Here is a 24,021-nt window from a genome sequence, read left to right on the forward strand (position 1 = left end):
GGAGAAAAAAAATAAAGAAAAAAAAAAAAACGCAAGGACGGAGGTGGAAAGTACGAAAGGTGGTCGTCCGAGCACGCTGATAAACGCTGAGTAATGGGGACGCAAATTGCGTGCGAGGAATACCGCGTGAGAAATGAGTGCTCGATGCAAATTCTTTCGGCCGCGAGGGCGACGCGACGACCGGTACTGCCGGACGCTATAATTCCGCCTAAACGGCACGACGCGACCACGGACAGGTCCACCAAGCTGACCATTCCTCGTCGTATCCGTGACGATCCGACGAGAGACGTGTAATTCCCAGGAGGAACTCGCCAATTAGTAAACTGCTCCGATAGAGAATTTCCGCTAAGTTAATACAACGAGTGTCAACATAGAAGAGCACGGAGGGATTACATTAAGTTACGTTACGTTACGTTACGTTACGTTACGTTACGTTATTATTACAGTATCGATAACTCTCAACACGGTCCTTGGTATAAACCAAGACATACAATCTGCGAGACACTGGCACAAATGATCTTCGCAAACTAATGTATACGAAATTTTAGACGCAGATTATTCTCCAACGTCAACAGCTCTTAACCCTGATCTCGAGATGCAGCAGCGTGACGATATTACCTCTCTGTATAGTCTTCGTGATATTACGAGCCGACGTGTACAAACTTCACGGTACTACAAACTAACGTGTATAGTCTTCACAATAGAGAGTGACTCGGCGAGTCCGTAAGGCGTCTGCCGGTCTTCCCGGAGTTTCTGTGGCATCAATTACACTTCACTTCCCGGGTTTGTTCCCCGGGATTGATGCAGACTCTTTGCCGGCAGAGTGACTGTGCGATTATTCGCGAAACGAACAGTTCGGCTTTAACTAGAGGAAGCGACTTTGCGTCGCGTAGTTTTCAGATATAGAGATCAGATATATCTCAGGGCATCTTTAACCCTCTCTCTGTAATACCGAGATATTATAACGTAATAATATAAACATAAGAACATTAAAACTAACTTTTCGTTATCGATCGAATTAATACAAACGGATTAAAAGATTGGATGCTTGCTAGAAATCATTTTCCAGTAATAAAGTTATATAATAATGAAAAAGAGAGGTTTTAACACTACGTTTTTATAAAAATATTAATAAAAATAATTTTGCAATTATTTGAACAATTTCTCTCGTATTATTACATAAATATTAATGTAAATAGTTCATCAAACTAGAAAGTGATTAAGTGTTCAGTGACAAGATTTTGAAATCCGCCACGGAAGAAACTATCTAAAGAAAGTGCGGATATTTCAAAGTGAAGTATCTCGGGGGTGTAACGTATCAAGGATTAAGACAAACTCCTCGAAACGGACCCTCGGATTTACTTACGCTTTACTTACGATAGAAAGAATGTCATAGTCGTAAAATCAAGTGGAATCCTTGTGCTCGAAACTTACTTCAAAAAGATCAAACAAAGGATCAAATAGTCGAAGAGAACGGGTGTGCGTATCTCGCGAAAGTTTCTCGCAAAGAGGGAGAGAACAAGAGAGGGAGAGTCGCGTGGTGATCCTTTCGAGAGGCTGCACTGATCGTTGTGGACAATCAACCGCTCATCGTGATCCGCTCTTTGTAATACACCACATACCGTGCACGAAAAAAGTAGAAGACAAGTGACGTAAGGAAAAGGATGATGGCGGGAGCAGGGGTGGGCGGCGTCGGCGGTGTCGGGATGCTGAGAACCAGGCGGAGGGACGTCAGCGTCAAGCCAAATAGAAAACTCGACCGGAAGTCCTCAAGGGGAATGATTTACGAGAACGAGGAACTCAGACTGAGAACCATTCACATCAATGCGGAGGTGGAGCAAGGTAAAAAAAAAAGGGGGGGTTAATATGAGCATGCTGCAGCTCGCATGAATATATCGATGAATTTAGGGGAGGAAAAGCGGGAGAAAAAAACAGGAGGGAGATTGTTTCAAAAACGTTATAATGACGATTATTATTCATCATCTTACTCGACTTGATCGCATAAAGTACATGAGAATATTCGCAATAGATAAACAAGTTAGAATGATTTTTGAAATACAGAGACATTTCTTCAAATTTTATCATCAAAGATCTTTTTCGACGAAGAAACGTGCATCGAACAATAATTAGAGATGTTTCGCTATAAAAAAAAATTAATATCTTCAGATAAATGAGACTATAAATCCAAAGATTCAAGCACTATGTTACATTTTTTTATGTATCATTATTTATGCAATTTATTATTTCTAAAATTTTACATATTTTTCTTTTTCCATACAAAATATTCAGAGAATATTCACATGAATTTTACTAGCGCAATTATTCTGAACGTCATTGTTTGAATTATTAATTTGTCGTTATAGACAATTCACACTCGGGAGCCAAATTAATTTCACTGGGACTTCCATTACACGTTAGTGGCAGGCCAGACCAACTAATAATGTTAAATATTTGATTCTCTGGAGTATGACTGCACCAGAGCAATCAAGGATTAATTTAACTACCGTGTTAAAGGAATTTTTGATATATCATGGAAAAGAGCAATTCTAAGCTTTTATTATTCCATTAAAGTTAGCAAATATCTCGTGATAAAAAATGAAGCTGACATCTTGAGATACATAAAGTATCTCATTACATTTTCAAGAAAAAGGACAAGTCAATCTTAAACTCATTAAAGAATATGTCGTTAAAGTTTTACACAGTGGATTATCCTTCCATATAAAACGCTGCACTTTTTCGACTCCTCTCACCCTTTTTAAATATTATATATTTTGAAATTAATTGAAGACTTTTGAAGCGGGTTTTAATAAATTTGTTCGATGCAATTTTGCTCGCTGAAATTAAACGACGATTTAAATGCATCTCGCTAATCTCGCAAATCTCATTATCATTGCTATTATTAATTATGAATTTGCCATTACGGATGATACCGCAAATAAGTAGTAAAATATATTTGATGACATCGTAGAGATTTTCATTATGCGAGTATGGCTAAACCTCATAAACTGCAATGCACCAGAATCACCTACAAATAGACACGCGCATACACAAGATTGAAGTCGCCGTATATCGTATCGTACGAACCTACTACGAACTATTTTCGAAACCCGGCCTGCACACGCTGAATTTGTCCAGTTGGATAAGCACGAGTAGCACAGTTTCTAGTAACAGTAGACTCGATCCAGCAGACTTGACTCAGTTACTAAATGCGCTTGAGAAGACGCAAAACGCATTCCAATTTGTGCAAAAAAGAAACTTTTTTTTTCATTACATAACAGCTTTATTTTAACGTGAAAAAGTGTCTTAAGAAATTAAACAAAAGAGGAAATAATTACAAGTGACTTGTAATTAAAAGTGAATCCACACAAGTGAATAATTTAATTAATAAATTTATAAAACTTAAGTTATATATTGAATAAATTCAAAAGAAAATTAATTATCTAGAAGTGAAATTATCAATCGATTTACCATACTACCGAAGATTTTATGGAAACGTATTTTTTCGAGGAAGATCAATTAATAATGGTAGGTACATACGTATTATGTATTATAGAACTTTTGACAGATATTACGTGTTGATTATAATTCAAGAATGAGCTTGAACGGATATGCTGAGACACTACGCGAATGTATGACGTTAACGCAAAAAGTTTAAATGACGATACGTGTATGAATCGCGTGTACGTGATTTTCTCGAGATTTATTTACCCGAGGAGCCAAGAAAAGCTTTGTTTTGGCAAATATTCCGGGGTGGCGTTTGTTCTCTCGGAACTCGAGATCCAGATGTCGACGCTGTACAGACTCTGAGATTTAAATACTAATTTACTATTCTAGGTAATACTGTTTAAAACGTCAAATTAATCTTGACTTTAGTCATCCCCATCGATAAAATTGGAAAATTTCGAACGAGCAATGATAAAATTTAAATATAACATTATATATATATATATATATATATATATATATATATATATATATATATCACAAGTAATGACGTTCGATATATCTAATGCTAATAAATAAAAGTCAAAATTATTTTAAAATTTCTCTTAACTAATCTTAGGAAATCTTACTTAATTTTGATTATTTGATGCAAATAATTATGTTATCTATTAAATACATTTTTTTAATTAAAATGGCAATAAAATTATATAAATATTGCGTACTACTTTAACATATAATCTCTATATAAGTATAAAAATATTTTAAATATATTTTTAAAATTTTATAATTATTTATCTAAAAAAATCAATGCGGGTAACATTTTTTGACAATATAGAACCACCTAATATATGTCAAAGAGAAAAAAAATGCCTCTCGTCAAATCAAGATAGCGTCTGAGCTTTTTTATCCCTTCCGGCACATTATGCAGCCAGATTATCATAGTGCATTCAAGCAACGTGCGAAGGAAATCCTCCACGATTAGAAAAACTGACAGCACGCTGAGAGGATCCAAAGTGAGTTGTTGGATCAATCTATCGGTTCTTCTCTTTTTCCGTTCCCGTCTTATGCTCGATGGGAAAACCAGACGCCACCTACGTCAGGCTCGGAGATTATTTTGAGTCCTTTTTCAACCTCTTGATAGATTACATGGTCGCGTGAAGAAACGGCGCCGGTCTAATGAACAATTTATCATCGCCCCGGGTTGCACCGACACTGAATTTCTTCAATATCAAAAATATCGCGCCGTCGGACTTAAAACTGATGATGTTAAACATAAGAAGCAACCGTGTCACTGCTCACGGAAAAACAATATTAAACTGCTAAAAATAATTGTTAAGAAAAGAGATTATAAAGTTCAAAATATGTCTGAATCGTGATCGTCACGTTGGAAAAATTCAAGTTTGACATATACACAGATGAAACTTTTATTACCGACATTTAGTGTACATATAGCGCAACAGCTTTACAATAAATGCAAATACATAAATTTAAATATTATATGAACTTGTCACTGAGAAGATTTTTCTCCCGAGAGATTATAGCTTTTGCATAACATTGCGGTCAAGGCGCCTAATAAAATGACGAAATTTATAAGAACGTTTCCAGAGCGACGTTTCTAAAATAACATCAAAAGTATCATAATGACGCTGATCAGTACCGGAGCATCCTGGTGTTACTTAGTAGTAATATCAGATGCATAAAAAGAAACTTAGGGAGAAATTTAACATGAAATATTTTTATATATTTTCTACAAATATATGGTCAATAAAATAAAACTATAAACTTATTAAACAATTTACTTCTTTTCTTTATAAATGATTTGAATTTGTTATTAAACAATTAGTATGCTCTATTAATTTTACATATTTTAATAAAATATATGGCTAAAAAATAACAAGAAATTTTCTAGTTTTTTCTCTTTAACAATATAATATAGTTATATACGTTTCATTTCATAAATGTCATTGTATGCTTACTTAAAAATTCCCTAATGGTCAAATAATTTCTGTACATTACTTTTACCTTTTTTTGTATCATTCCATTGTCAAGTAAGAATTTCTTTTTTCTGAAGAAAGTGAAAAAAATACACTAATCTGGCATCGTTGCCCCGATAACACGGTCCTGACGTCGCGGGACCACGAGGGACTACAAAAGATTTAAATAGTCACGAGAGCTAGAAAGAGAGAGAGAGAAAGAGAGAGAGAGACCCGCGACGGTGGTTTCGTGACGCGCGATGAAGAAGCTGACGAAGAAGAGGTAGCTCGCGGTAGGGATAAAGACCGCGGCAGTGATGTAGTTACGCGCCGACTAGTTTCGCCCGGTGACTCTAAACGACCGGCAGGCTTTTCGCGGTCCGCGAAAACTGTCAAACTCACGAAGTGCAGATCCCCGGAAACGGGATCAGTCCGGAAATCGATCTCGTACGCCGACATTCGTCATCGTTCGAAGCGTCAATGTGATACGTCGTCGATCACATCCTTGGCGAAGACGTTGTCGCACGAAGACGCACATCTGGCGGAGACGCTCAGGTTACGTAACGAGAAAGGGAAGAACGTCGGGACGAAGATTGAACCGTGGAAGAGAGATTTGCGAGACTAGTACAAAGTGCGCGGCAAATTTGCGTGGAGAAGTATTAAAAAAACCTAGCGAGAATATTTAAATCCAAATTATATGAATTTTAGCATAGTTAATGCATTAAAAATTCAATTCAAAGTTTTATTTCGGTCAATTTTTATTCTATATTAATTACAGTAGTGATACTCGGTATTAAATTAACATGTATAGATATATTTTATTAAAAATTCATATCTAAATTAAAATTCGCGAATTCTTAATTAAAATTAATATCACAATTAAAATTAAATCTCTTAATTGTCAAACATAATAATATCAATTTGTTGCTGTCATTATCTCGACACGTTTTGCGATGCTTAAAGATACTGATCGTCGTTCGCACAATACAGTACATAGCAATTGTTTACAAATACGTTATCATGAAAAACACTTGGTCACAGATGGAGGAGGAAGAAACGGCGAGTTTTGTATGATGCCGATGCAATTAACTGATAGTGACAAAAATAAAGGACGACTATTACAAGAACAAGCCGTTTCCATTTGAAGATCTTTAGTCCGGAATAAGCTAGAGAAAAATGAAATTCAGACACGCCGTTAGACAAGTTTATTAATGGGACGCTGATCAATTATTTAATGACTCGACCGGCGAAATGACCTCCACCCCAATTATTCAAGTGCGTATAACTCCATTAAAAAAACGGTACGTACATAAAAGTAATCGGCGAGTTCGCCGTTGATCTGACGAAATCGTGGCGAATCGTGAATCTAAAAGAGGAGTTGATCCTCCTCCTCGACCAAAAGTCAAGACACGAACGAGCCCTCCATGGCGCACACAGAAATGGAAAGAGCGGGCTATAGACATGATGCAAAGAAGAGACTCGAACAGATCGCTGAGACACGAAGAGACGGAAAGCTCGTTTTATTCGTCGCGGAATTCTGGTACGGACTTATTTAAGCGTAACTTTAACTTTTTAACTCTTAACATGCCCTGCTGACGATGAACAAGCATTCTTTTTACGACCATATTATGTATTTTCTTTTTCAATTCATAGATTAGTTTGGCTAACTTGTGCTCATTAGCCACAAATAATGAAGAAGTTTGATCATTCATCCATTTGTATTATAAATGATTTTATTACCTGTTTATCACAAAGTTTAAGTCTCTCTCTTTAAGTCTTTCCTTCCTTTTCAATTATTTATAAGGCATTAGATTAATATTTCAAAATTAAAACGCTTATTATTTTCATGATATTTTTAAATATCGGATATATGAGTCACATAAAAAACACGTTAAAAGCGGTATGCTTAAGTTCCAACGAATTCCTAAACGCGAGGGATATACGACGATAAAAATAACGGAGATGATAAACATTGAATAACCGAAGATTTAAATTCAGGAAATATCATTAATGTATAACGAGACTGACAAAGAACTCTCTCTTTTCTCCAACGCGCGCGCGGAAAAAAGTTTTTAATGCTTTTCCTATACCCCTTTTTCATCTGTTTGTGTCGCGCAGCTCGACTATGCTTTCGTTCACCGTAAAAAAAGGGAGACGCGATAATGTCTATGGCGTACACAGGTGGATGCGATTTTCACTGATAGAATCTACGTGGCTGCGCTTCTCTCGCTATAGTACCTCTATGTAGCTACAGGAAGATATCAGTTTGTCATAATGGCTCGCGCGTTGAGAGAGGAATTCTTTCACGAGCGCGGAAAAGTAAGTCCTCGTAAAAGGCAACGTGATAGAACACACATTCACGAATACGACGTTATTATCATTTTTGCGACGATATTGAATCCGAAAAAGAGTTAAAGGCCGATTTTATAACATTGCTTTACGAGATCGTTGAACTTTCCTCGCGCACAAATGACTTTTTTTTAAAACATGTAATCTACGCTCGCTGCAAAGTTCAGAAATTAAGAATTAATCTTGCAAGTTCGTCATTAATTCCTATAAAGACGTCATTGATCATTATTATTCGTTACAGTTATTACACGCAGTATAATATTTTATTTAATATTCATACGACAATGTTTTTCTCTTATCAGAACTTTTAATATATCCAACATTTTCAAATCACATCTATATCTTTTATTTTGAAACATGTTAATTATATAGTTACATCTTATAATTAAATTGTTATAATGATTAAATGCATTAAATAAAAAACTGACCTCGCTTGGAAATTTTTTTAAATAAAAACAACCAGACTAATTAAAGCATCAGCAATTAACGTTGTAAAATTGTATTTTCACGACAGAATCGTAATTAACGGATATAACCCACGAGATTCGATATATGGAGATATATTCTGTTACTGTTATTCGAGTGCACTCGAGTGCGAACGTGTATACCGGAGATAACACATAGTCATTGCAAAAATACGTGATATATTCTCTCTCTCTTTCTCTCTCTCTCTCTCTCTCTATTTCGCTATCCATCTATTTCGTTCCGCCATCAGCAAAATTAGCATAAGCCGAGAATTCCGCCAACACGATGCAGCGGGAAGTGCATCCGCGAGATTCCCAGAAACCCAAGTTGACAATGCAATCTTGACTAACAATAAGCGCTGACGCGAAAGTAATCCCGGGCACGCGACACGCTCGGAACTCGCTTCTCTCGCGTCGACATGGGATTTCTCTCTTAGTGGGAGATGCGACTCGCTGCAGTTTTCCGACTACGCCCGCGCTCGTGGAAGCTCGCACGGAGAGGATGCAACGCGACAGTGAGTAATGCCGGAAATTTGTCCCGTTTGAAAAACATACAAACAAATAATATGTAAAAAAAACTCTCTCATTTACCGGGCACAATATCGTGAAACGATATAGTATTACAGAAAATCCACATTATTACATCATTAAAGATTATTCAAGAAAAGTATAAACGATTGTATATTGTGAGACGAATAAGATTAATGAAATGATAATAAAATATGATGAATTAAATTTGTGCAGTGCAAATAAAAAGCTAGTAAAATCTTTTCCTTAAATTAATTTTAAGTAAATTTTAATATTGTTTTAATTTAGACCATGTAATGAATGTATTAAAACTTATTAAGAATTAAAAATATTACAAAGATATTAAAAATTATAATGTTAGAAAAGAAAGCTTACGGATTATTAACATATCAAAAGTAGAAAGAGAAAGATGAAGATTTGCGACTTTTTATACGACTTGGACACATGACGATATGAAGAAGAAAAAAAAAAAAAAAAACTGAGAAAGCAAAAGCGCGAAAGGCGACGAGCTTTTTTTCAACGCGCAAAGGGCGGAAACGTAAGCTCGCTTAGGAACGTTGTCTCTGTTCCTCGGAAAGTGTCACGAGACACCTCGCAGCCAGGGGCTTTCATAAAAATCTACTGTGTCGCAGAGGAAAACGAAGCGTTGTCGTCGCGCGTTCACAAAGCGAGACGCTCGAGTTTCCCATACTTTTCGAATGCTCGATCGAGAACGTGCACGCAAAGTACACGATCGTATGCATCGGTGGATGCAAACACCTGCACCGAAACTTTCGCGAACGAGAGATGGAAATTTCAGGTCGATCTCCTTCTCACTCACTGGCTTACAGTTCTGAAGTACCTACTAAAGTGAAACTTCTAAACCTCTTCTCGTATAAATTTCAGATTTTGTAGCTTCATTGTTGCCGAGAAGCAAACCGCAAATTTTACTAAACACTCTACCCAAGTCGGAATTATTTAAACCGAGATACTCGCGTTACTATATCTTGTGCATCATTGATAGATTCTCGAACATTTCTTACAAACTTTTACTTTAAAAACTGTATTGTAATTTTGAAATATAATTTTACATCTCTGAATCTTACATTTGTCGACGCTCAATTCGCGCGAAAAGTTCTTCAATTAATCGAATTTAAAAATTATCGATATTTTCGTTAAAAATAAATTAATTAAGAAAATTTGTCATTAATATGGAAACGTAATGCCTCAAATTTTATTTGCGGCAAATATATGATTTATAATATTGCAGCTTAAGATACTATTTAATTACAACTGTCTAACCATCAATATTTCTAATTTTAAATACAGTTCATTGGGCAACAACAAGACGGTTCTGTAAATATTCTACATGACACTTTACAAATGGTATCTGTGGTACCACGCATCTGCGAGGCAAAACTTCAAATTTAAATGGGGGCAATGGATGAGCGTTAAAAATACTGCCGATAGTAATTATTTAATGCGTGGTATGCAAGTAGATATTTTGACACGATCGCATAGAGATTGTTGGGTCCTACATGTCATCATCGTTTAGAACGTCATCAGAAATTCTATAGAACTCTACGCGTCCAGGAATATACCCGTGGGATACGTCTATATCTACGTAGGCACGTGCATATATACACATATATATATATATATATATATATATATATATATATGTATATATATACACGACGTGCCACGGCGATAATTTAACCGTGTCAGAATTCTAGTGGCTATAAAACGCGTATACGCAGGAATATCTCGTAGGTGTCTACTGACCGGACGAAACCATAAACAACGATCGCTTATTTCAACGGCGTTCATTGTACAATACGTACAATAAATCCGTTGTCAATCAATCAATCGTTACGTTCGCGCATGTTTCTTATAATGTATTCTCATTTATCCTGAACAAGTAAATATTGTCGAACGTGCTAATTGATTGTCCGACAAAAAATTTGAAATTATCGGAAATTTTGTAGAAAACACTTTTTGCAAATTATTTCAAAACTGACAAATAAAACGTTATTGCAGTCCTCGAAAATCTTTTTAGGAGTCTTATGAAGTTTTTTTTATCTGACAGTTAATTAACGTCGAGAGTAATGGAGCTTACTAATAAGATAACTGGGGTGTTCTAATCTTCGTCTGTTTTAATCTTTAACAAGATACAAGTTTTTTATCCGATGGTCAATTAACACGAAGTGTAATATAGGCATGATATAATCAGTTGTCTCCGACTTCTCGTACAGTCTCGTTATCGCGTTTTAAAAATCTGTTTTCATCTTAGTTAATAGAGCTTCGTCGCGATGCAAATTATTCTTGCTCGTAGCGGCTTCTATCGTGTTCGCATACGCGCTATCTCGACCCGCCCATGTGTGTTTGATTAACCCTAGGGGAGTAGTTCACCGATAAGCCGTGACACACACAGTGAGAAAAAAAAAGTACAATTCTGCCAACGTAGGTTGACGCGCGAACGTCATTTCGCAGCCCGCTCACAATGTTGCTTTTAACATGCGGTTTTCGCACACTTCGTGTGGTGATGACGTTATGTTTGTACAAAAAAAAAAAAAAAATAAATAAATAAAAAATAGAAATAAAAGGAAAAAGTAAAAAAAAGCAACGCCTCTCTGAACATCGAAATGGAAAATATCTCCTGATTTACGAGCCCTCGGTGTAACCGGCGACTACCTGGAACGTTCGTCATTCTGTCAATGGTACGGCTGCCCCGTGGCGATAGTCTTGCATACACAACACTGCATTTAGTTATAAGCTCATGAGGCCCTAGAAGCGCCAAGTTGTTCGAGAGAACTACTAAAGTGCTAAACATGACTTGTAAAAAAAGATTTTGATATGTCTGAAAAAAGATCTTGATATATATCTAACATACAAATAAGAACATTTTATAATTTTTTAAAAATAACTATATACATCTTAACAATACAAATTAATTTTTTTAATGCACAAATTGATTATTGTTCAACCAAATTTGATTTATCTATCAGAAGAAAAAGATATTTGTGATACTGACAAAGAACATTATTAAATAACTGATATATGATACGAATATCATTTAATTATTCTCTTTTAAAAATTTAATTTTTAAAAGAGAATAATTTGTTTCTATTTTTATGTAATATAATATAATGATAATAAATTATAATAATTATATTTACATATACTAATATATTTTTTCAAAAGAATCGTCGAGAATAAATGAGCCTAAGGATACCATATTTTGTTCCAATCTTTGTTTGCATATATACAATCTCAGTCAGCAATTCTTGAAAACGAAAGCCCGTGTGTTTTCGATAGACCTTCGTTAGATCAGTTCTCTAACACCTTTCGAGAAGCGACAGATTAAATCTCGAGGGAAGAGAGAAAAAAGAGAGCAAAAAACGAAAGGGTCAGATATTTATGAGGTGGTTCTACCATCGCGCAACCTTCGGATATTAATGTATTCTCTTTAAAAAGAAAGATCGATCGACCTGATCTCGGCCGGTTTCACCGATTTTAACATGGTAGAAGATAAAAGGCGACAACGGATTAATTGGAATCGATTTGGAATAGATATCTTTCGAGTTTTTTCACAATCGTATTTCTATAGTGCTATTATGTTTCATAGAGGAAAAAAATATACTCTATTATATAGAGTGTTTAAAGGGGATGTCAGTTGCAGGTCGAAAAAAACTTTTTTTTTTTTTTTTTTTTTTGAGAACTTTTTCTGACGAAACTATTGTGTCACTTCTAAAACTTCTATACAGTATCAAAGAACATAAAAATTATTTCAGAATTGTTTTGTTCAAGAATATGCCATAATGTCTAAGTAACGGACAATGCTAGAAAACAATAGTTCTAGAATTATTCAATAATAAGTATTAAATAAAACTACAAAAGTAATATGTTGTAATCATGAATTTATTTTCTCAATTAATTTAGAAGATATTCAATATATTAAGAGAATTTACATAGAAACATCACTAGAATTATTTTGCCTACATTAATTATAATATATATATATATATAAATTTATAAATTATTTTTTAATTCGTTTAGTACTTTTGTGTTGACCATTCGAAAAAAAGGAAGCATTCTCTCGTTAAAAATAAAAAAGAAGTATAATTGCGATTTTTATTCCGTAAAAATAAAACTTTTTTGGAAACTTTCCATGTAGACGCCGAGGTTACCCGCAGGGAGTTTCCGACTCTCTCGGTATTACGGTAGAGGTCTGTTAACGATAATTTACATGGGATATTGGCGTGATCTAATTCGGGCGCGCTCTGGCAGTCGACGGATGGACGGCCATGTCACGTTCGATTATATCCAGAAGGACCACGCTCCGTAACTATGAGCTTGCGAACCTTTAATGAAGTGTTGGTTGACGCGACGAGCCGTCGATCTAGATTACTTGGTCTAGACATAATCTTCACACTGACGTTTGAAGGGCTGAACTGCCCTTCAGCGTGGAATAATGCCGAAAAATGACATTAAGGCAAAATATTCATCTCAAAATTACAAAATGATTTTAAGAAGAAAATTCTCGTATAAAACATGAAATCTCACGGTGCGAAATTGTCTTAATAAAAAAGTTTTTTTTCCATATACTTTATTGTAATAATATAACAATATTAATATATCATCATATATGTAGGCAGCATATATGTAAAGTTTAATTAAGGTTTAATTTAATATATTAAATATATTAAAATTAACAGTTCACACATATAAATGAAAGTGACGTAACATGATTTCATTAAGATAATATAACTCTACCCTCTATTCCGCGAACATAACTACAAATTTGTTACAGCGATTTAGAAACATTCTGTACAAATAATTGCCACGAAAATTACAGGATAATGTGCTTTATTTTCCAACCCTGCGACATTTCCCTCACTTGACGAACGTTTTAGCAGCCATTCTGGTTTACTGCCAACGGTATGAATTAACACTCAAACGACCGTTCGTTTATCGTCGACTGTGAATCATCGAAATGTGGACATTCTGTGAGGAATATAAGCGCGACAATTATTCTGCTAAATAATCCGATAAAAAGAAAATTTCTAGTGTGCATTTAACTATCGATACTTTTACTCTTTTAACATCTGATATCACGATTGGAGATATCGTGGCAATATTATTTATATTTAATTTCAAATTTTTCTTTTGTATTTTTTGTATTCCAATTTTATATTTCATTATGAAATTGCATCGGATTCAAGATTCAAGGCATTACACACTATTTGCATCTCACGCACTCTTCAGCAAACTCGATCATATCGTCAAATTGTGACGTGTAAACAAGCGCATGAAATTTTCCGCGAGATCAATCGGACATCTACGATCGCGCGGATTTCTCGTATTCGTGAAGACCGCCTCTCTTCAAAGTAACGCAGTTGCAGAGAGGTGGTACACCAAGAGTAAAAGAGAACCTCCGGAATATTTTCCCCGAGTTCGTTTGCACTCGTTCTCGTCGACCGGGACGCAATTTCCACGTTTCAAAGAACCCGAAGAAATTCCGGCTCGCTGATAGGAACAGCGAGTTGGCGAAACCAAATATGTATTTCGCAGCTGCTTTGATCACCTTCGCGGCGAAAACGCCTACAGCAAACGAAAGAAGACCGTCGAAGTCGATGAAAAACGCGAAGGCTCATACGCCCACTCTCTTTTCTATCTCCGTGCAATTTTTCTTCTTTTTTTTCTTATTTTTTATTCTCAAAAACCCAAATTTATGTGTGTATGTGTGTGCGCGCGCGTAGATACACGATTTGTGTACTTTGCTTTCCCAAAGGCGATATAAAAACTCTCGAACGCGAAGGGCGATTCGCTCTTTTTAACTGCCAGGATTAATTAATGCCGATCCTCAGTGAGAATTACTGGCTCGTCGCTATTTTTAAAGACATACAGAGGATACCGGGTAACGGAAATAAGGAGTAACACGACGCCGACAGTACCGAGTGATTAAACCTTCCTGGTACGTGTTTGAACAGGAATAATTAAAACTTTCTATCTCTTTGCTCGTATAAACGAAGAACGAACCATAGCTGGACGAACGATGACGTAAAAAGATGATAAACTATACACGTGGAAAGATATTTTTGTCTGTAATAGAATTTTAGTAAACGAAACACGAGTTGATGAGTTGAAAATGCTGAGCCAAATTTTAAAACACACCGTTTTATTTGATGCTAAAGATTTTCTGCGTTTTATTAAATATTAATATTAATATTTAATATTCAATCTGTTATAACTCTCATATTATATTACATTAAAATATTATATTAAAATCTCAAGATAAACATATATATATATATACATATTTGATGTGTTCGATGATATACATATAAATCTAATATAAAAATTAAAATGGCACATTGTAGCTGATGTTCGCATAACGGCCAAAATTTTACTTGAGAGTGTATGCATTGATAACTCGTATATACATACATCTGTTACAATTATCCTGTTGTCGAATATAAAATGAACATCGTTAGCCAACGAAAACGTTTCCAGTGAACCATATTTCGTTATTCGCGAATATTCAGTTTGATGCTTGATTGAAGGGTATTCTGCACGCGACTAAAAATATCCACGCGTATTCCCGCTGGCGAACTTACTTATATACTATCCGAATAAAAAAAAATCATCATGTTATTTTGATGTAAAATTTAGTAAGTCATGCGATATTCATTCTTTTTATACATCGCTTGTAAACGTCATGCGCGTCGGCGAATCTGTTTCAAACACACAACCAACTTTATTACTTTTCCAGTTGCGCATTTTTACAAAAAGTTCCACTACTATGAACATTTATTTTAGAAGCAGATTTTTTTTTTTGTAATAATGAAGATGTTTTGTAAATTTCTCTTTCGTAAAAAGTTTTACCTAGAAAAACATTTAATATTATAAATTGAAGAAAACATTTCTCGGTTGACGTGAGATCATGTAAGTGCCAACAATAAATACATTTCTCTTTATGTAAAAAATGCTATAAAACATATATGCATAGATGCATACGGGCCAAATCGTGTAATTACAGAATACGTTTCAAATGCAGCTTAAATAGTTTTTTCATCATCGATTCAAATAAAAAAAGATTAATAGTCGATTTTAGTACCTATATTTGAACAAATATCGTTTTCAAACGCAGCTCATGCACAAGATAAATGGCTCAAGTTTTAATAGTACCCAAATAGCCGTTGGTGTCCACAGGAAAAATCCGAATTTATGAACCTCCGGAAGAATTTAATTTATTTAAATTTTAGATTGGTAAGCCAGGTTTAAATCCTGATTTACCACATGGCTTTTCTTGTAACATGTACATGTATATGCACATGCACATTTACCCCCTAGGCTTAAGAGAACTGTTATCACGAGGGCGCGACTTTTATGCGTGTACAGCCGTAAAAAAGACCAATAAACCATGTAAAATATCTGTGCCATGAAAAAACTAATTAAAAGAATGTCCCAAGCTTTTGCACCGGCCAGTCTTTTATTTATACAATCGTCATTCATTTTATGCGCGATAATTCAGTAAATATGATTATATGCCATTGTTCATTGTAAAAAAATTAATCTTTATGACGTCATAAAATAACGCGCAGAAATTTTTAGTCGTTGGAGATAAAAAAAAATGTGATGCTAATATTTTATGTAATTCTTTATAACAGAAACAATTTTGTAATTTTTTAATTTGACCTATTAATTTTATTCTTCTTTTAAATATTCACTACTTTTTCTTATTGTGAGTAACTAATGTTTAAAACATTAGCTAACCGAGTTTGAGAAAAGAACAAGTATTACGTATATACATCACAGATAATAAAAAGCTTGTAACAGTATATATATATATCGCTGAATTATCTGAAAACTTTCGCGATCGGGTCGCAGTTCAAGCGCTGGGAAAACATGTTTCAAGCATAAACCCATTAATCATCGAAGTGGAAAGAAGCAACGATGACTGATGAGATACTTAACTCGCATCTAGATGGATCGAAGATGACTAACGTTCAAAAAGAAGAACCGATCGACTTAGTTTCTAACAATAGTCCATATATTCGCACACATTATCCGCTCTGAGCAATTCTATAGACATCTGCATTAAGGAGACAAAGTATTGAGAAACGTAAGCCAAATAAAAATTTGTTAATTTGGAAAATAATTTTTCCGCAACATCTAAAAATTTACATAATTTGCGCTTATCATTTCTGAAATATATAAAATTCAAAATTCAAGTATAGTAAGTATAATTTGTAAAATTAAATTAATTTTTATGTAAGTTTTATGTTTAAAACACTTATCTATATTTTTCAATCTCATAACTGAGTAATTAATGGCTTTCTATTCTCATCTATGTCTCTGCACGCAATGCTTTCACTGCTTCTATTCGGAAGAATATCGAGCGCTTGTATCGCCATAGGCATACTTTCTCTAGAAAAGATTTAACGCGTTATATGCACAGACAGCGAGGTTTATTCTAGTCTCTCTTTCTCTCTCTCCGCAAAGTTAAGTAATTGGAAGACCCGGCTCTGGTGATTTATCACCGGCTTCTTGACGCACGAAAGGGCGCAGGGTTAGAGAGAGGAGGCTGGCTTCTCAAGCGGAGATTGTTGCCGCGTTGACCAATGATCGATCGTTCTGATAGATGCAACGCGTATTGCGAGCAGCCGCACGTTGCGAGCCTCCGCTGGACGGTGATTAAGTGATTTCCGCAAGAAAAATTGCGAAACGAATCTAGCGGGATGTCGGCCTATCTTCTCGATATAAGAAAGTATCTTACTCGGCAGTCTTTGATGTTACATCGAAACATTCTAGTCTCTTGTGATTTCAGGTCAAAACGATATCAAGAAGTTGCGCAGAGAAAATGAGCAACTACGTAGAGAAATATGGAGCCTGAGGGATGAATATGACAAGCTCGAGGAAATTCTGAAGAGACAGAAAAATTGTGACGAAAGCGAAGAGTACGAGGTAGGCAGGCAGAGAATGTCGATTTAATTAATTGCATTTTAACATGACAATATAATAATATAAACAATCTAATAAGAAAAAAAAACTCTTCCTTCTTTATGCGTTTTTCATTAGAAACTTTAATAATTCTTAATTAAAATATAATACTATTATCACAAGTTAATAACCGATTACAAAGAAATAAGAATGTCGGAAATTGCCGTAAATTACAGGATCGCTCTGAAGAGGATGACGGCTCGCAGTCGGATTCTTCCTGCGACGAGGATGGGGAAAAGTACGAGAAGAACGAGAAGGCGATCGAGGACTTTAACCAAGAGGAGCAGTTAGAAAACGCAGAGAATCAAAAGATCTCTTCCGAGAAAATGAGCAGTAGTTTGCATCGACTTCACGTGGAGTTCGACGATCTGTCGGTCGTCGAGGAAGAGGAAGAGCTGAAGAGGGATAAGGAGAGAAAGGACGCGACTGCGTCGGATGAGGGCCAGAGGAACGAGGCCATTCGGCATCCACCCCCGCCGCCGACTCTCGGCCCCCGGCAACTTCACGATAACATACCGTTTTATCCGGCCACATACGAACCGACGAGTAGTTTTAGCGGAACCAGTTATTACACCGAGTGCCCGTACGAGTTTCCGAGTACGGTCGATTTAATGCTGGCCGCGGATACGTCCGCCTTATTGGTTTCGCCCTGCTCAGGATTACAGTCTGATCCATTGATCCCGCCGGTCGGCTTGAACACCGATCTGGATCGAGTGACTGATCCGATGCTACCTCAAATTCACGTTCCGCCCGTCGGTTGGCAAAACGACGTCGTTTCTCAAAAACAGCTGCCGATTTATACGGGTACGAGCGTCGCTCCCATCGCGTCGGTAACAAGGATGCAAATGATGACAAAACCGGATTCGCACTTAGAGTATCAGAAAATGATTCCTTCATTGGAAAACTCAATATCTCCAGACGGTTTTAGCTTCTTGAGGAGAAGGAATGCAAGTATGAGGCAACCCGCGAAATTCCAAGCCATGTCAGCTATTCAAGATTCGCAAACGCAGCTTTCAAGTTCCGAAGAAGCACTCGGTAAGAATATTTGGAACGTCACCGCGAATTTTATCGATAAAAAACAAGCAATGACGAACGAGGAAAAGAATGTGCAAAATTCAAGAATTAAAAATCAAAATACCGAAGAAAATACCGTTGCGTCTACAGTGACGGAAAAACCAAAACATTTTTTCGCGCCGCTGTCTTTCAAACTGAAAAAACAAGAAGAAGAATCGCCCACCGCGAGTGTGAGTCATTTTGGAACTGGAACTAGCTCGAGCAGCGGCAAGACAGCTTCCACAGTCATCTCCAAGATCAATCCTTTTGCAGCGCAAAAAGGTTCGGCGGATATTTACGTGAATGGCGCGATACCTTGCGGGGATGAAAATAAAAATGATTCAAAGACATTCCTGAGTATCGATAATCTATTGATCGCGGACAACAGAAGCGCTTCGAATAGTCAATTGACGAAATCAGTATCGTGTCAAAATCTTTCGAGCGAATCTCAGAGTACAGGGCAACAATTAAAATTAAACCACGTCGAATCTCAGATGTTCACGAAAAGCGACAATGCTCTGGATAATATAACAAATAATTTCTCCAGCAAACCGTACAAAAGTCATCTAAACGTAACATTGAAAGTACCGCGAGTCGAGCAAACACCGAGTCCGGAAACACCAGAGGTTCCCAACCTACCCTCGATAGATTACCGCCTCTTCAGAAATCCCTTTCTGAGAAACTTCGATAAGATCTGTCCCAGCTATCAAATAGAACCGAAACCTCCTTCTACCACAACGCCACTCTCTATTCAAGTAAATGATGAGAGCCTCGCTTATCAGTATCCTACATCGGCTTACGGTCGAGGAGTTCACTTCAACGAGAAATTTCGAACTTTGCCACATTTGCCGGATCAAGATCGATTGCTGATACCTGGCGATCAACTGATGAGCGGCAAGCAAAACATCCAAGTGACTTCCTTCGAGAAGCCAAGTCCTTGCACTTTGATACCTTCGGCCGCTCCGTACGATCTGACAACTCTAAGAAGATTGAACGCGAATCGATATCTTCAGAGTCAGAACTTGTATCAAAACGTCCCGTTTATACCGCGAGATCAATTTTATCCAAGGAGAAACGAAATGTTGTACTACGATAATGTCGGGACGAAAGTACCAGCGCAAACGCAGACGTCGATCGACGGCGACTCGCATCACGAAGACGAGGAACCGATCAGTACGCCAAATTCGCCAGACGGACAGACACGGAAGAAGATTGTTAAGAGAGACAAAATTCTAGTCAAGGATCAGAGACAATTATCGCCGGCGGCACAAAGAAGACTGAAGAAGCAGAGCAGCGCCACGTCAATGGATACGCCCGATTCGCCAGGAAAAATGACGCGGAAGAAACCGAGGCGATTGAGTACGACAACTGTCTCCGACGCACAAGAGGATAAGAATGAGAGCAGATCGTCGTCCTCGGGACAAGAATCGCCGCGCAAGGATCGAAGAATGTCCGCCTATATTAATTCGAAGAGACGACCGTCTCAAACATCTTTGAAAACATCGAGAAGTGGCAGTGTGGACGTGTCCAAGGACAAATATACGGATAGTACCGCGCTGAATTTAGAACGCGAAAGGACGAACTCGGTCAGTAGTCGAGAAATTGCCAACGTGAAAGCTCGCAAAACTAGTACTAGCAGTGGTAATGTGCCATGGTGCGCGTGTTGGGGAAACGGCTGCATTTAATCGCAGTTAAATATTCAATCCAATTCAGGGATAAAACTAGAGAAACGGATGCAGATTGTGAAACTTTGACTAATTTTGATATTAAAAACTGAATGTCAATAATTTAATATAATTAGTGCGTCAATTGAATAGTATCGTTAATATTGTGATCAATTTCGCTCGCATAAATTTATGTTTAAAAAAAAATTACAAAGTAGTTGATGGAATAATATAATTTAAAATTACTATAAATTCTTATAAATAATTATTACTATAAATATTAGTATATAAATAATGTAAAACTGTATTATTTTATCGTTACTATACTATATACTAAGTATATATTACTAGTATATTATTCTCGAAAGTTGGAATATACACCGACAATTTACCGTTTCCAAGAGTTTAGTACGCCAGGTGCATACTGACCTACTCGCATTTTACTTGAATACCTTCCAGTATTCTGATTTTGCAGCTCGCGAAACATTAAAACAAGAAACTATCATTTGAACTGGACACGGATCTTTATTTATTTAAGACAGCTGCAATTTCTGTCAACAGCGAGAGGTTCTTGCTACTTTCTGGCCCTTAACGGGGAAGAGGGCCGAGTCGACTGAATAATTCGAAGGACAAATACCAAAGGGAAATGCTGATGGGCCGCGGAATGAATTCAGGAAGGAAGATTCCTCCTCGTCGCTGCTAAGGACACCGCGATCGTAGCCAAGTCGTAAAACAAGCACAGACAGCGGTAGTACGACGCTGTCGCAGGGGTGACAGTTGTATCTAAACTAGTTCTGCCAAGAGACCACGAAGGCAAGCCTGCATCCGCTCTTAAGGCAAATTTGCTGGGGTTAGCGAGCGTAAGCTTGTCCTAAACACGCATGCGAATAATGGTACGAGTTCTTGAATTATATAACTCCTCTAACAGCGATAATGTACGATTAAATTTCTTAAACAACACAAAAAAAAAGTCTGAAATATATCTAAAATATGATTAGATCAAATATCTTTCCGACATTTATGTTATTGTACTTTATACAAGTGTCTATACTTTTTAACTGTCGCGAAAGAAATGTGTGCGACTTATGCGAATAAGCTCTTTTAAAAAATTACTATTATAGATTTATCGATTACTCTTTAATTATCAGTTATGTATTAATATTGTATACGCTGTGAAATTCAATTGTATACGAAATATCATTTCTAGTCATTCATTATAGTCATGTGATTTTCGCGTTTCAGTGTCTTAATTTATATTAAGGAAAATAATGTTAGTAATATTCTGGCAATGAGTATTCCATGCATTTATAAACAAACTAACTTTTAAAATAATAATATTGAGATAGTAAGATGTATATAAAAATAATTGAGTATCATATTGAAAGTAGTATGTATCAAAATACTTGTACATTTTGATAATTAATTTATACATAGAAACATTTTAAGTGTAATATTTAAAATGTAAAATATAAAGTATATAATATAAAATTTTACGATCATCTCAACATGCTCTCAGAAAGAGTTTAATCTCTTTAAAAAAAAGTTCTTTTTTTTTTTTTTTTTTTTTTTTAATACGTGTATTATGCATTGTACTTTTATACTTTTCATTCTAAAATACAATATGGATTTTTTTATTTAAAATTATTATTTTGTACATCCCAATAACCATCAAATAATATTCCTAGCTTACGTTCTTGAGAATCATCGATTATCCGGTTGTATGATACTTATTAATGGCTCAAAAGATACAAGAGGAAAACTGAACGGCAAAGTTTGCGATTATCCCTTCACGAGAACTTCTTCGCGTCATTAGTTGTCGTTAAATTACGCACGAAGATGAAGAGAGAAAGAAATGAGAAATACAAGATGCAGTCCTTCAAATTTTATGAGATTTTAGAAAAACATAATTAAAATTCAATATAAGATAATCATTGTTTTATATTTTAAAATAATCATCACGAATAAATTTTATAAAATTTTCCTACATATATTTGATTTGATTTTATTCTTATATATTTGATAAACATTTAATATATAATTTATTTATATTAGTTGTAATTAAAACGACTATGAGGCAAATTTCTTATTTATTACACATAACTTTATATTTTTTGCTGAAATTTATAATTTTTTAGAAATTTTTATTTTTAACTATTTATAATTTTCGTATACGTTTAAAAAAACACTTCTGTTACTGAAAACTATGCAGATGTAAAATTGTTTACAATAAATATACTTTTAATCAAAACTTGTTTTTTAGATTTAAAAAAATTATTACCTTTCTCAATATATATAATACATATATGTACATATGTAAGCACATATGTGTGTGTGTGTGTGTGTGTGTGTGTATCGCAAAATTTTAGCAGCAGATGTACAAGAATAATATTATCTGACACTACGAGCACTTATCCTACATTTCACCAATCCATATTGGTAACATCTGGCAATATATTTGGCGCGCTTACGCGATGCGGAAGTATCAACCCGTTTAATTATCATGAACATGGTATCCGATAAAGTCACGAATAGCAGCGAATTTAAATAAAAAGAACGTCTACGTTATTCTCTCTCTTAAGCGAATCCTTTTGCGAGAAACTGTGAGAAGAGCTGGTTGGGTCGCGAGTGCCAACGATGAGGACGGCAAGGAAGATTGCAGGTGCAATTAAAATGCAAATCATCCCTTTTCCCGCGGCCCGTCCGTTAGACCATCTTTCCAGGAGGTCCCCGGTTCTCTCGCGTCCTCGCAACCCTACACCATAATGGTAACGCCATCACCGATTAACTTGGAACTAGTTTAGAAGCGATGCGACTCAGTTTGGCTCCGCACTCGGTTACACGAAGACGCACACAAAGAGCGAGAACAAAACTCGATCCTTCTCTCAATCTCCCTCTCCCTCCTTTTCTCTCTCTCTCTCTCTTGCAAAGTGACACGTAAATGGAAGATGGTATACGCTAATACGGTCTAACATCATTTGCAAATGTCACTGTGAGACGTGCTCCCGGCATCCAACACAAGATACGTGAGAGAAGTGCGCTTCATCTTATCGTAGAAGGAACAGACTTCGTGCTACGACGAATATAGAGATTACAATAGAGACCTCCAAGATTGTCTTAATATTACATGTCAAAGAATTCGTTAATATCGATTATTCGAATTTAATATATGGGAGCTCAGAATAATTAAAAATAAATTGTGCACTTCAAAATGCATTATAATGTAGAATAAAAATAATATCAAATCATTGTCGTAGCATCTTAAAATGTGGTAGAGAAAAATTAATAAGAATATAAAATAACCATTACGTCTTTAATCCATAATTAATCATTTAAATCAATAAATAGTTCTCAAATTTTTATATATTCTATCTTTCATATTTAAAGCTTCTTTACTTAAATATTTTTTAGTAGAATTTCTTGTCATATCAAGAGCCAATTTAATAAGATTTTGCTTGGATTCCGACGACTTCATATCTCTGGCATTGTTCAGACGAACAAATCGTTACCGAGACGAGTATGCAGATTAATCGCGAGGCAGCAGCAATATCGCTGTCATCTGTC

General features: G+C 35.8%; 2 protein-coding genes across 9 annotated transcripts in view; one reads left to right on the forward strand and one right to left on the reverse strand.

The window, feature by feature from the left end:
• The window catches only part of Ror (tyrosine-protein kinase transmembrane receptor Ror), a 237,202-nt gene that overhangs the window by 168,023 nt on the left and 45,158 nt on the right, over positions 1-24,021 (reverse strand). The window lies entirely within an intron of this gene.
• LOC140671839 (uncharacterized) lies at positions 4-22,553 on the forward strand. 6 transcript variants are annotated; one of them, XM_072903500.1, is made up of 4 exons: positions 5,725-6,073; positions 6,459-6,957; positions 17,571-17,707; positions 17,920-22,553. In XM_072903500.1, exons 2-4 carry the CDS (start codon positions 6,879-6,881, stop codon positions 20,479-20,481), a joined length of 2,778 nt encoding a protein of 925 aa, XP_072759601.1. In that variant the 5' UTR covers positions 5,725-6,073; positions 6,459-6,878; the 3' UTR covers positions 20,482-22,553. The 6 variants fall into 6 exon arrangements, with proteins under 6 accessions (XP_072759598.1, XP_072759601.1, XP_072759600.1 ...); XM_072903499.1 differs by having other exon boundaries at positions 5,725-6,048; positions 6,381-6,957; XM_072903501.1 differs by having other exon boundaries at positions 5,725-6,048.

This window comes from Anoplolepis gracilipes, chromosome 12 (assembly GCF_047496725.1).
Source record: "Anoplolepis gracilipes chromosome 12, ASM4749672v1, whole genome shotgun sequence".
In the NCBI taxonomy this organism is placed as follows: Eukaryota; Metazoa; Arthropoda; class Insecta; order Hymenoptera; family Formicidae; genus Anoplolepis; species Anoplolepis gracilipes.